Source organism: Dermochelys coriacea, chromosome 10, assembly GCF_009764565.3.
Source record: "Dermochelys coriacea isolate rDerCor1 chromosome 10, rDerCor1.pri.v4, whole genome shotgun sequence".
NCBI lineage: Eukaryota > Metazoa > Chordata > Testudines > Dermochelyidae > Dermochelys > Dermochelys coriacea.
Genome location: NC_050077.1, coordinates 18,038,932 through 18,050,931, shown reverse-complemented (window position 1 = coordinate 18,050,931; position 12,000 = coordinate 18,038,932). Strand labels below are relative to the sequence as shown.

General features: G+C 47.5%; 1 protein-coding gene across 9 annotated transcripts in view; it reads right to left on the bottom strand.

Annotated features, from left to right (window-relative positions):
- The window catches only part of SYT17 (synaptotagmin 17), a 118,862-nt gene that overhangs the window by 67,700 nt on the left and 39,162 nt on the right, over positions 1-12,000 (bottom strand). For 2 of the 9 annotated variants that reach the window (XM_038420470.2, XM_038420472.2), the window contains exons 2-3: positions 5,178-5,195; positions 3,455-3,603 (exon numbers count right to left, since the gene is read on the bottom strand). The exons of 1 other annotated variant lie outside the window; for it this stretch is intronic. In XM_038420470.2, the coding sequence (XP_038276398.1) occupies positions 3,455-3,603; positions 5,178-5,195 (167 nt within the window). Of the gene's footprint in view, positions 1-3,454; positions 3,604-5,074; positions 5,201-9,509; positions 10,003-12,000 lie in introns of those variants that run through there. 6 more of the 9 variants (XM_038420471.2, XM_043493489.1, XM_038420474.2 and 3 more) reach the window with 6 other exon arrangements.

Genomic DNA, 12,000 nt, shown 5'->3' with positions numbered 1-12,000 from the left:
TGTACTCTTTCCAATTTAACCACATCCTTCTTGTAGTGTGGGGCCCAAAACTGGACACAGTACTCCAGATGAGGCCTCACCAGTGTCGAATAGAGGGGAACGATCACGTCCCTCGATCTGCTCGCTATGCCCCTACTTATACATCCCAAAATGCCATTGGCCTTCTTGGCAACAAGGGCACACTGCTGACTCATATCCAGCTTCTCGTCCACTGTCACCCCTAGGTCCTTTTCCGCAGAACTGCTGCCGAGCCATTCGGTCCCTAGTCTGTAGCGGTGCATTGGATTCTTCCATCCTAAGTGCAGGACCCTGCACTTATCCTTATTGAACCTCATTAGATTTCTTTTGGCCCAATCCTCCAATTTGTCTAGGTCCTTCTGTATCCTATCCCTCCCCTCCAGCGTATCTACCACTCCTCCCAGTTTAGTATCATCCGCAAATTTGCTGAGAGTGCAATCCACACCATCCTCCAGATCATTTATGAAGATATTGAACAAAACGGGCCCCAGGACCGACCCCTGGGGCACTCCACTTGACACCGGCTGCCAACTAGACATGGAGCCATCAAGTCATCAAGTGATCCATTCCTTGTCGCCCATTCCCACCTTCTGGCAAAGAGAGGCTATAGGGACACCATCCCTGCCCATCTTGGCTAATAGCCATTGATGGACCTATCCTCCATGAATTTATCTAGCTCTTTTTTGAATCCTGTTATAGTCTTGGCCTTCACAACATCCTCTGGCAAGGAGTTCCACAGGTTGACTGTGTGCTGTGTAAAGAAATACTTCCTTTTGTTTGTTTTATACCTGCTGCCTACAAATTTCATTTGGAGGCCCCTAGTTCTTGTGTTATGAGAAGGAGTAAATAACACTTCCTTATTTACTTTCTCCATTCCAGTCATAATTTTATAGACCTCAATCATATCCACCCTTAGTCATCTCTTTTCCAAGCTGAAAAGTCCCAGTCTTATTAATCTTTCCTCAAGTGGCAGCAGTTCCATACTCCTAATCATTTTTGTTGCCCTTTTCTGAACCTTTTCCAAGTCCAATATAGCTTTTTTGAGATGGGGGCGACCACATCTGCATGCAGAATTCAAGATGTGGGCATACCATAGATTTCTATAGAGGCAATATGATATTTTCTGTCTTATTATCTATCCCTTTCTTCATGATTCCCAACATTCTGTTTGCTCCGGGTTTGGGTGGGAGGGGGCCTTAGGGCTGGGGCATGGGCTTACCTTGGGCGGCTCCTGGGTAGTGGTGTAGCTGGGCTAAGGCAGGCTCCCTGCCTGTCCAGGCTCCGCACTGTGCCCCGGAAGAGCAGGTCTGGCTCCTAGGCAGGGGGCCAAGAAGCTCCGCACACTGCTCTCGTCCACAGGCACTGCCCCCCGCTCCCATTGGCCACAGTTCCCAGCCAATGGGAGTGCGGAGCCAGTGCTCTGGGCAGGGGCAGTGCGCAGAGCCCCATGGCCCCCCTGCCTAGGAGCTGGACCTGCTGGCTGTTTCCAGGGTGCAGCGCAGGGCCACGACATGTAGGGACTAGCCTGCCTTAGACCCACAGCACCACTGAACAGACTTTTTAACGGTCCAGTCAGCAGTGCTGACTGGAGCCGCCAGGGTCCCTTTTCGACCAGGCATTCCTGGCAACCCTACTCAGGGCCTGCCACTCCACAGATCAAGTGAAGATTTCTTCTATCCCACCCCTTCCTGGAGCCCCTACTAAGCCTAGCCACTTGTCCCCAAGTACCAGATCATTTCTGCAGCGTATCTTTCTAAGTCCAATAAAGTGGTCTCATCATTTTGTTCACCTGTACACGATGTTTCCTTATTTAGCAGTGATTTTATTTCCAACTCCCATTAGCTGCGGATAAATGAGTTTCGAAGCATAATTCTGACCCTTAAAAAACTGCTCCCTGTTTAAGAATCACTATAAAGCTCTACTGCTAACCTCTCTGCACCTTCTTTCTACACTAATTCAAAACAATAAATAAGATACTGTAATTCAAACAGAAAAGGATGAATTTTATATACCGTTTACACACAAACCTGATAGATCTGGCAAGGAAAAAAATGAAAGCAAGGAAGCTCCCAGGGGAGGATGATACTGATCATGTCTTCCTATCTATCCTCCAGCAACACAGTGAAATGTGATGCATTAGGGAAGCAACTAAGGGGGCACCTCACCTGTTGTGGTTTCAGAAGCACATTACACATTTAACTCTTGAGTAGCAACTACTCTGCTGCTATGGGAGGCAGTGAGGCCTTGCTGATAAAGCACTGGATTGGCACTAAGGCTCCTGCTCTGCCAATGGCCTGCTGGGTGACCTTGGCCACCCAGTGCCTCAGTTTCCCCCGGTGCAAAATGGGGATAACAATACTGGCCTCCCTTGTAAACTGCTTTGACGTTGTTATTTTAGGATCAGATTTTAAAAGCACTTAAGTGACACAGGAACACAAGTCCCATTAGAAATTCAGTTTTTCTAGGGGATATGCTCTCTTATGTCACCTTGGTTTTTTTTGTAAGGTCCTCCCTTTAGCCTGGTTAAATTAGAACATCAATAAGATCAGTATCTATTTCTTACTCTTATAAGCCTCAAAAACATTCTAGTAGATATTGTTTAGTTTCACTGAGTGCTGATTGTATGCTATTTCTCTGCCTAGAATGATATCTTACAACCAACCTAAGCCTTCCTAAAAATACAGATTTATCCTGGAAATGGCTAAAGTTAAGTGTGATTTTAGCCATTTTCCATGGGGCTCTGCATGGGCTCACCAACATGCAACAAATTGCCAAATTAGGGCCTGTGCCTGAACCCCTATTTTTCTGAACAGTTATCTGGTGTATTACATACTGTATGTCTATGGTTAAGGCAGATCATAAGCTCCTCTGGTAGGAACTGTGTCTGTTATGTGTTCATAAAATACAGTGCATGCTCTAAGTAATAATAAAATAATAAATATAGGTCCTCCTACATAGTCACTTGACTGGCAGTCTGGAAAATTACAGCAATCAAAGGGCTAAAGTACTCAAAATAAACAGTCCAATTTAGAGATTCAACAAGAATTCAAATGAAATGAAATGTATTGTTCTCAGCATGGAATACAAAGCTAGATCGATTACCAACTTGCTATGTTGGCTTGCAGGATAGTTTCTGACTTAAGAATTGGGGTAGCTATATTTCAAAGACTGCAGCTACCTGAATTAGCAGGACATGTTGGTTAGCTTTATTGAAGTTACATGCACTCTTTATATAGTTATATACCCTGTTCCCATTCCTAACACCGACTCTTCCCACCAATCTCTTATTGTATGTATGCCATTAGCCAGGTGTGTGGCATTTTTGGATTCTTATGGCCTCATGTTTATGCCCTCACCACAGCCAAAATAACATTACCTTTGTCACCCTGCTATAAATTGGAGATAACATTTGCTTAATATGCACATCTAAACTTACAGCCAGGCTGGCGTCTGTGCAGGAAAAGGTCCCAGGATTTCAACTTCATCTTCGCTCGACTGACAACAGCTACAGTCAAAACACTTCTGACAACAATTTCTACAAGTCCATCTGCACAGCAAGAGATCCAAGAGTCTAGAGAGCAGACCCTGAGGCCATTGGAAACCAAAGAATAAGATTACAAACAGTAGATCATCGGTGAGAAATAACACTCAGCTGTATTTATGTTTTGTGTCTCTGCAGCAGAACATTTGGAACTATATTTATTCCATTTATATAAACAGACAAGTGCCGTGCAGTTACTGGCACAATCTCACTGAAGCCATAACTAGGCAGGGAAATAAACATTAACTGCAGGTATTTTCTTTTATAGAATTATTATGTACGTGGGTGAGAGAGCGATTTACAAAACACTATGCCATAACAATATGCTAGAGCAGAAACATGCCCATTATTTCACCCACATTAACAAACTAATATATCAACAAATGCATGGCAGAGAGAAGAAAAAACTGAAGACTTCAATTTAATTTCACAAGTTATTGCACAGCTGAAAAAACCTAACACAACAATATGAAGGTATTTTAATACTGTAGGCACGTAACCATATGATATTCATATGCTCCACACATGCAGTATTACAGCATCAAAATTGTCACCAAAATGTATCAGCCTAGGTTCAAAATCTTGCCTGACTCTTACTATGATGATTAATTTATTGAAAAAGCTAATGATTTTTTTCAAAACGTTATTTTCCCTCGGTAAGTATAGAAGTGCCCTGAAGAACAGAATTTTGTTTGGTGGCAGTAGTAACTCCCTAACAGGGCTATTACATTTATTACATGAACACACATTATATATATGTAATAATGTACACAGGTTAATGCATACACTTAGCCTGTGTATATATGTTTATAACATTATAACGTAACATATAAATATACACAGGCTAAGTGTATACATTTATAGCAAGGGGAAAGTACATCCCAAGAAAGGAACTGTCCGAGGAAGCCACAGTTCCCTTCCTTCTCCCCCTTGCTTCAAGAGGGTATAAACTTGCTGGTGGCTTATACCAACAACAAATAACTACCCACTCCCACCACACCCTCTAAGCTCAGCTTGCTGGTGCACTGGAGAGAGAGGGAAGGAGGAATGAAGCCAGGGTTCTGCTCATTCCCCATCCACCTCTACCCACCTTTCCCAGGTAATGGAGTGGGGGGAGAAGAAAGTGTTTGTAAGAAGGCTTGCAGAGCAGTACATGGGACACAGACAAACAGATTCTAGCTATCTGTTCTCAGTGATAGGTGAAAACCCAGACTGCATTATGAAACCCTCACAAAGTCAAAATTTGAGACTAGTCTTTTTATAATTGTACTAGAAATTATTGAATTGTATGATGTTTGCAGTGTTCAACACTGTCTGTACAAGGAGGCAGTCGGCACTCACTGGGAGGCCTTCCCTGGGAGCACAGGGCTGCAGAGGACAGTAACAGATTGAGTAAAACAAATTTTTATTTCACACCTGTAAAAAACTGAATTTTCCTGCTATTCGAAAAGATTCGTTTTTCTATAAATGAACCCCAAAAATCAGAAAAGCCACAAAGCAAGGAATCTGGCGTACCATCTATACCTACGGCATTAGAAATTTTTCAGAAAATGCAGGACAATCTCCTCTGGACGACGAGATGAGACAGAATAGGGAATGAATCATCAGATTAACTCACCTCATTTATCGGTTCCAACTGTCCTTTTAGATATCCATGATGAAGCAAAGGGGGATAAAATGAAAAAGACAAAACCAGTTTAGCAATGCTCAAATAACTCTAAATTAGCACCAGCCAGAGAACAATTTCTTTAATTTCTCAGGACATGCTATTTCCCAAGCTTGTCGTACTTAATTTTAGAGGAGGGGGAAGAATCTCCTGAAGGAGCAACAATGTCTTCTTCTCTCCTTCCTTTCCTGCTGCTCATGCTTCCCTAGGAGGATCCCACCACTCTCACCCCTGTTTATGGCAAGAGAAACGTATGTATTGCTTCTGCTACCATCCCCCTCCCAGGAGACATCATGTGCAACCACGCTCTTCATGTGTCCCTAGGAAATTACTTCATTTCTACAACTACTGTATTTACTGCATCAGTAGCAAACCACATCCCGGTCATAGATACACTGCGAGCTCCTGGTAATAGAGACCTTGATCTCAGTTCAGTTCTGGCAAAAATGGTTGCAACTCCAGAGATATTAAGACCAACAATTTCAGAAGTGGACACTAATTTTTGAGTACTCCCATTTCTTAAGGGGCTTGCTCTCCCAAAAGCTTCTACTGGCTATACTCTATGGAAAACATAGACAATACAACTTTTAAAAAAGAAACTAGATTAGATTAGATTAAATTTAGCTCTACAATGGCTTCCATAGAAAGCATTTTAACACAAACATCCATCGCCACGTTCTCACAGACCATTGCTTAGTGAAAATTCCGCCACCAGTATGAGGTAAGGATTGCGAGGACAAAAGTGCTGTATTTTGATATGGCTACACCCAAAAATCATTTTTAAAAACCCCGGGTTTTATCATCCTCCAATTTACATACAAAGTGGATTTACATACTAAATTTTACATTTCCACCCAAAACTGGTGTGGCTTATTCCAAGCCTGCACTAAAATGCCTATGCTGCATTAAAACAGGTCCACTGGATTCATGCCCTGCAGCCAAACAGCCCAGCATGTAGTGTGAGAAAAGGCCATGTGGCATGAGGGAGTGGGGTGTGGTAACTCCAGGCAGGCCTGTATCAGACAATCCACCTGGCTAAAAGTATCAGTCGTGCAAGAGAAGCATCAAGTAAAATAACCTAGATCTGCTTTAAAATAAAATAGGTCCTTGGGCAGCCAGGACCCCAGGAACATGAGCAATGCTACCCACAGACTCCATCATAAAGTAACTGGAGTTCCATCTTGACTGTGTGCTCAAACTCCCCCAGAAACCGTAGCCAGGCACACAGGAGTGATGACAGAGACTACAACAGGCAGGAACTAATCACCATAGCACAGCAGAAGCAAATGAACAGCCAGTGCCATAAAATACATAAATGCACAGATCCATGAAATAAAAGCAAACACGAGCAGCTGTCTGTGTTCACGCCAGTCACATGCAACAGGGGGACTAGCTCTGGGGGAATGACAAAGGTTTATAGAGTACAAATGATGTGATTGCCAGCAGGTGCTGGGTAAACTCAGTTGGAGTTTAAGAACATAGACACTGTAACAAACCCAGCACATAGAGGCAGCCATGACATTGGCCTAGTCCACTGGGAATGCAAAAGGAATACCACTCAAGTTACAGCTGCTGAGCCTAGGCTTATTGTACCAGATATGCCCATTCAAGGTCAACTAGGGTGACCAGACAGCAAATGTGAAAAATCGGGACAGGAGGTGGCAGGTAATAGGAGCCTATATAAGAAAAATACCCAAAAATCAGGACTGTCCCTATAAAAATCGGGACATCTGGTCACCCTAAGATCAACACTTCAACCCAGCAGCATAATCCATTTGGGAGTCCTGGTGCCATAAACAAACCCCCATCACAAAACAACACATTGTATGTGTACGGTGGCCTAGGGGCCCCTGCACAGTCATTGCTGCTTGATGACCTTGCTGACAGCTGTTCCTTGCTAACTTGGTTTCCAGGATCTGCCATACATGGGGCTGTTTTTGCTATCTTTACCCTTACACTTCCTGTGCCCCATATGCTGCTGTGCTTAGCTGTTCCCTGTATCCTCCAAATCAAGTGTGACCAGCATTTTTAAGGTGGGTGATATTGCACAGCCAGGGCTCGCTTTTTCTAGCATGAATATATGTCCATACATTCATGTATGGACATATATATGTCCCCTCTGCTTCTGCACACTTTGGTCACTTGGGGATGACAGGGCTCCAGTACTACACCAGTGATATCACAGATAGAGGGCAAAGAACATTAAGGGTGGCATTTTCAAAAGAGCCTGGCTTAGGAACACAACTCCCAATGAAAGCCAATGAGCCTTGTGCTCTTAAGTCACTTATGTACTTTTGAAACAATACATCGTTATACTTCACACACACACAAAGCCTGACCGAAAGCCCAGTGGAATCAATGCAAAGATCCCTACTGACTTCACTGGGCTTTGGATCACCATAGTATCTTTCATCCCAGGATCTCAAAGCACTTTTTAAATATTAACTAATTTGCAGTCAGTACACCCCTGGGAGGAAGGTCACTATTGTCATTGTCATTTCAGAGATGAGAAACTGAGTCACAGAGAGGGTGACTTACCCAACTGCATTTTACATCCACGGTGCACAGGTGTCACTGTCAGTGACTGTGCAAGGCAGTCGAGAACCAAACTGAGTAATTGGCAGAGCTCAGATAAGAAGCCAGATTTCTTGGCTAACATCTTTCAGGAGTTTTTAAACCATAAAACCATGGGTATCAAAACTCATTCAGGGGAGCAGGTGAAATTACATTTTTAATTATACACCATGGACCCAGTTTACAGCATTAGGGTCTCATATACACAACAGCCTATCCACCAAAGAGCTCCTTCTACCCTGGTACAATTACACGATGGACAGGCCAGGCTGGGAGTAGTGACAAACCTAGGGGCTCAAGGCCCCCTGCCCATCTAGCTCCCAAGAGACCAGGAAAGTAAGGACAGCTTTAAGTGAGTGTTGTTTTCTTGGTCTTGGTCTTGGGCAAGTTGAGTGGGTCCCTGTTTTGAAGTTCATAGTTGGTGGTAATATGTCAGTATACCACATGGGGTGAGGGTCCCTGTGTCTGTGTCCACAGCAGGTCCCTTTATTGGTGTGAGGGCCCCAGTTTCAATCTCTGCAAGGATTCCCATATGTGGGGGAGCCCCCACTTCTAGGCTTCCACGGTGGGGGGGGAAGGTGTCTCATGTAGGTGGGGTTCCTGAGCCTGCGTTCTCAAGGGTCCACGTGACAGTGTGAGGGGCACATCTCATCCCTGCTGGTGTTTCACAGGGGAGTGTGAGTAGCAAGGTCATCTCACACTCTGGGGGAAGCTCTGTGCCCTTTCATGACCTTCTGGCTGGCTGATTCCTGAGCCTCCCAGGCCTCTTCCAGAGGCTGCCCTGTCTAGTCCTCCTCCCTCAGCAGTAGCCACCTAAGCTCAACTCAGGAGCAGCATCCATGGCAATGCCAGCTGGATGGATGGGTGAGGAGTTGGTAAAGGACCCCTGGCTGCCCTACTCCTGTCTCCTGGTCCACTCTTGCTCCTACTATGAATTCAGTCCTAGGCATGGAACAAGCAGTCAACAGCTGGATCGCTGAACATGCAATAGAACGGAAGCAGAGGCAGCTGCAAAAACTGTTGCTCTGCTTCTCTTTGTGCCCTGTATATGCAACTCTGCACAAAGGCATCACAAATCTCTCACACACACAGGCACTCACATACATGCTGACATTCACACGCACAGACCGTGCACAATCCCATACACACAGACACACACACACAAACATAAGCACACCTAAATACACACACACACACACCCATACATACAACCCCCTCCATAGACACAAACATAGTCAGGCCCGTACATACACCATCAGTCAGATGCACAAACGCATAAGTTCGCACAAACAAGCACAAAAGGGCGATGTTCAGATTCATTCTTAGGAAGGAGGCGAGTTCCAACCACAGGGAGGAGTCCCCCAAACCCTTCTCCTGTACTACTCCACAAAGTGTTTGCAACAACCCACCGTCCTGGTCTGAATCGAGATGCCTCGGCTGACGGCTGCTGTGAAACAAATGCAAAAAACCGAACCACTCATGCCTCAGCTTGTGTATGTCCCTGGAGAGCTTCACCTTTTCGGCAACCACCTCACTCGCACACCCAAGTTTACCGTTCAGCGGGAGGGGGAAATCACGAGCCTGGGCTGGATGAACATGCAGCTAGTAAACTGAGGTGGGTGCTAACCCAGGTTAGAGCAGACCCGGTCTCCCTGGGGTCCCCCCCCCCGGCAAAGAGGACATCGCCTCCCCAGTGCCCTCCAGACCTACCTGTATATACGCCATCTTCACTAGGTATCACATTAGCTCCCGGCACAGCCAGAGCATGGCGTCTCTCTCCCCTTTGCCCTCAACAGCGCAAAAAGACGTGACCTGTGTGCAAGATGAGCCCTGACCATCCCCGCTCCCCCGGCTGCTCGCTGCCTCTCGGCGTCGCCCGCCCCGCGCTTCTCGAGCCCGGCGCGCGGGGGGGGGGGGCGGACGCGGCCGGGTTCTCCGGTATTTCGGGCAGTGCCGCGCGGGGCGGGGAGGGGCCGGCTCTGGCAGCCTGTCACCCGCTGCCCCCTCCCGGGCAAGGCTCGGGGTGAATGTCCCCAGCCGCGGCCGCCACCCTCCCTCTTCCCGGGGTCGCCATTCGCCTCTCGCCGGGCGGCCTTCCCGAGCTTCGAGCCCCAGCCCGCGGCCCGGCCCGTCACCCCCGGCCAGCAGCACGTGGCGCAGAACAAGACCCAGCCGGAGCCCGACGCCTTCCCCCGGGGCCGCCCCGGAGAGCCACTGGGGCATAGCCCCGCGCTCTGGGCAGCTGGAGCCCGGAGGCTGGGGCGGCCGCCCCGGGGAGCCGCCAGCGGGTGGAGGGCGGAGGCTCCCGGTCCCACTGGAGTTCGCAGAGCCCGTGGAGCCTGGGCAGGCGCTGGGCAGGGGGAGACGCGGGGGAGCTCTTGGGTCGGGGGCCGGCCCCCCCCCCCAGGAGGGCCCCGTAAATCGGGCTTGGGACTCGGCCTGCTGCACAGGATGGGAGCTCAGGGTGGAAAAGGAGTGAGGGGCTGAAGGAAGCTGATGCCCTGCGATGGGGGAGGGATCCCCTGGCACCTACATGTGCAACAGAGTCGATGGAGCCACCTGCCACCACCGTGTGCTGCCAGTCTGCTAACGTGTGCGATGGGGGGGGGGGGATCCCCAGAACTTAGGCACTGGTGGGATTTGGAGGGAATCCTGCATGTGATGCCACTCGGGAACTCACCAGCAGCCTGTCACATAGTGAAAAGACCTTGAGCCAGTGCTGCTAACTCCAGGGTTTCACACATGACCTGACTGGTCCCAAGCCCCTAGCACATGTTGGGGACAGGCAGTTCCCTAGGCTCTGTTGCATGTTAGGGGGGTCCCCCACCACATCGCTCACCTCAGCTTCCTGCAGCCCCTCCAGCTGCTGCTCTCCTGTTAGTGCCTGAGAATCACTGCTTTCAGTGTTGTTTGTTTTAAAGTAAGTTTCTAGCCCTAGGGGCTGTCGAGAAATCCTTGAAAACGTGACTCCTAAATGCCAGAAGGCAAATAAAAAGAACCCAACATTTATTTTATTTATAATCTCTCAATTGTCTAGGGGAACCTGACTCATGATTTTTAGACACTTGGGTTAGCCATACTCATTATTACAATGCAGAATGTACTCTAGGAAACTTACACACTGTGTGTAGTAGGAAGGGGCGTATAATTACTGAGGGAACAATCACAGTACACGCTGTTTGCATGGGTGCCCGAATGGGAGGGTGTCACGTGCAAGTTAGGACCCCCTTTTTCAGTCTCCTCTGTGTTAGGCTAGCCCCGTTTTGACCTTTGCATGGGGACTCCCTGTGGGTGCTGTGGATGCACAGACAGAGGGGCCCAAAGATCCCAGGGAGTGTGTGTGTAGAGTAGACCCCTAGGTTTTAGATTCACAGAGATCACTGAATGCATGCAGGAGTCCTCCTTTCAGTGCTCACGGATGAAGGGGGCTATATGTAAGTGTGGTTCTCAAGGCCCCACATGACCTCCCAAGGAGCACTTCCATGCTGGCATTTCACGGGATTGCAGGCTACGAGTCACATGGTTAGCCAACAATATCAGGAAGCTCTGCCCTTTCCTGCCCTTCTGCCTGAGTCCCAAGCCCCCTCCATTTGCAGGCCCAGGGGCTGCTCTGCCTGGATCTCCACCTGCTGTCCAGCAGCTGCAAGCTCCCCTCAGCTCAGCAGTTAGGAGACGCATCCATGGTAACACTATGGATGGGGGCTGGGGTCGTTGCTAGAGCACCCCTTGCTGTTCTGACTCCCATCTCCCAGCCTGCTCTTGCTCACACACCAAACTCAGACCCAGAAATGGAACCCTGGAGTTAACAGATGGATCATGGCACATAGAGAAGCAACAGGAAGTGCAGCAGGGCACAGTTGCCCACACTGTACAATAAGGCATCAAACATTTGTCTCGTCCACACAAACACATATATGCAGACATTCATACTCATAAACAACAGCTACACACAAAGATAATCACACAGAGATACCAACATCATACATGCACAATGTGTATGTCTGAATGAATGCAAGTCTCTCATACCCACAGAATCTCACTAGCACATTCTCACACACACACACACACACACACACACACACACACACACACACACACACACTTTCCTTTTGTTTTACTGATTTGTACCAACACAACCTTAAAAGAACATGCACCCAACATGTAGCTAGAAGGGATGCTTTCAATTTCTTTTATTTACTTT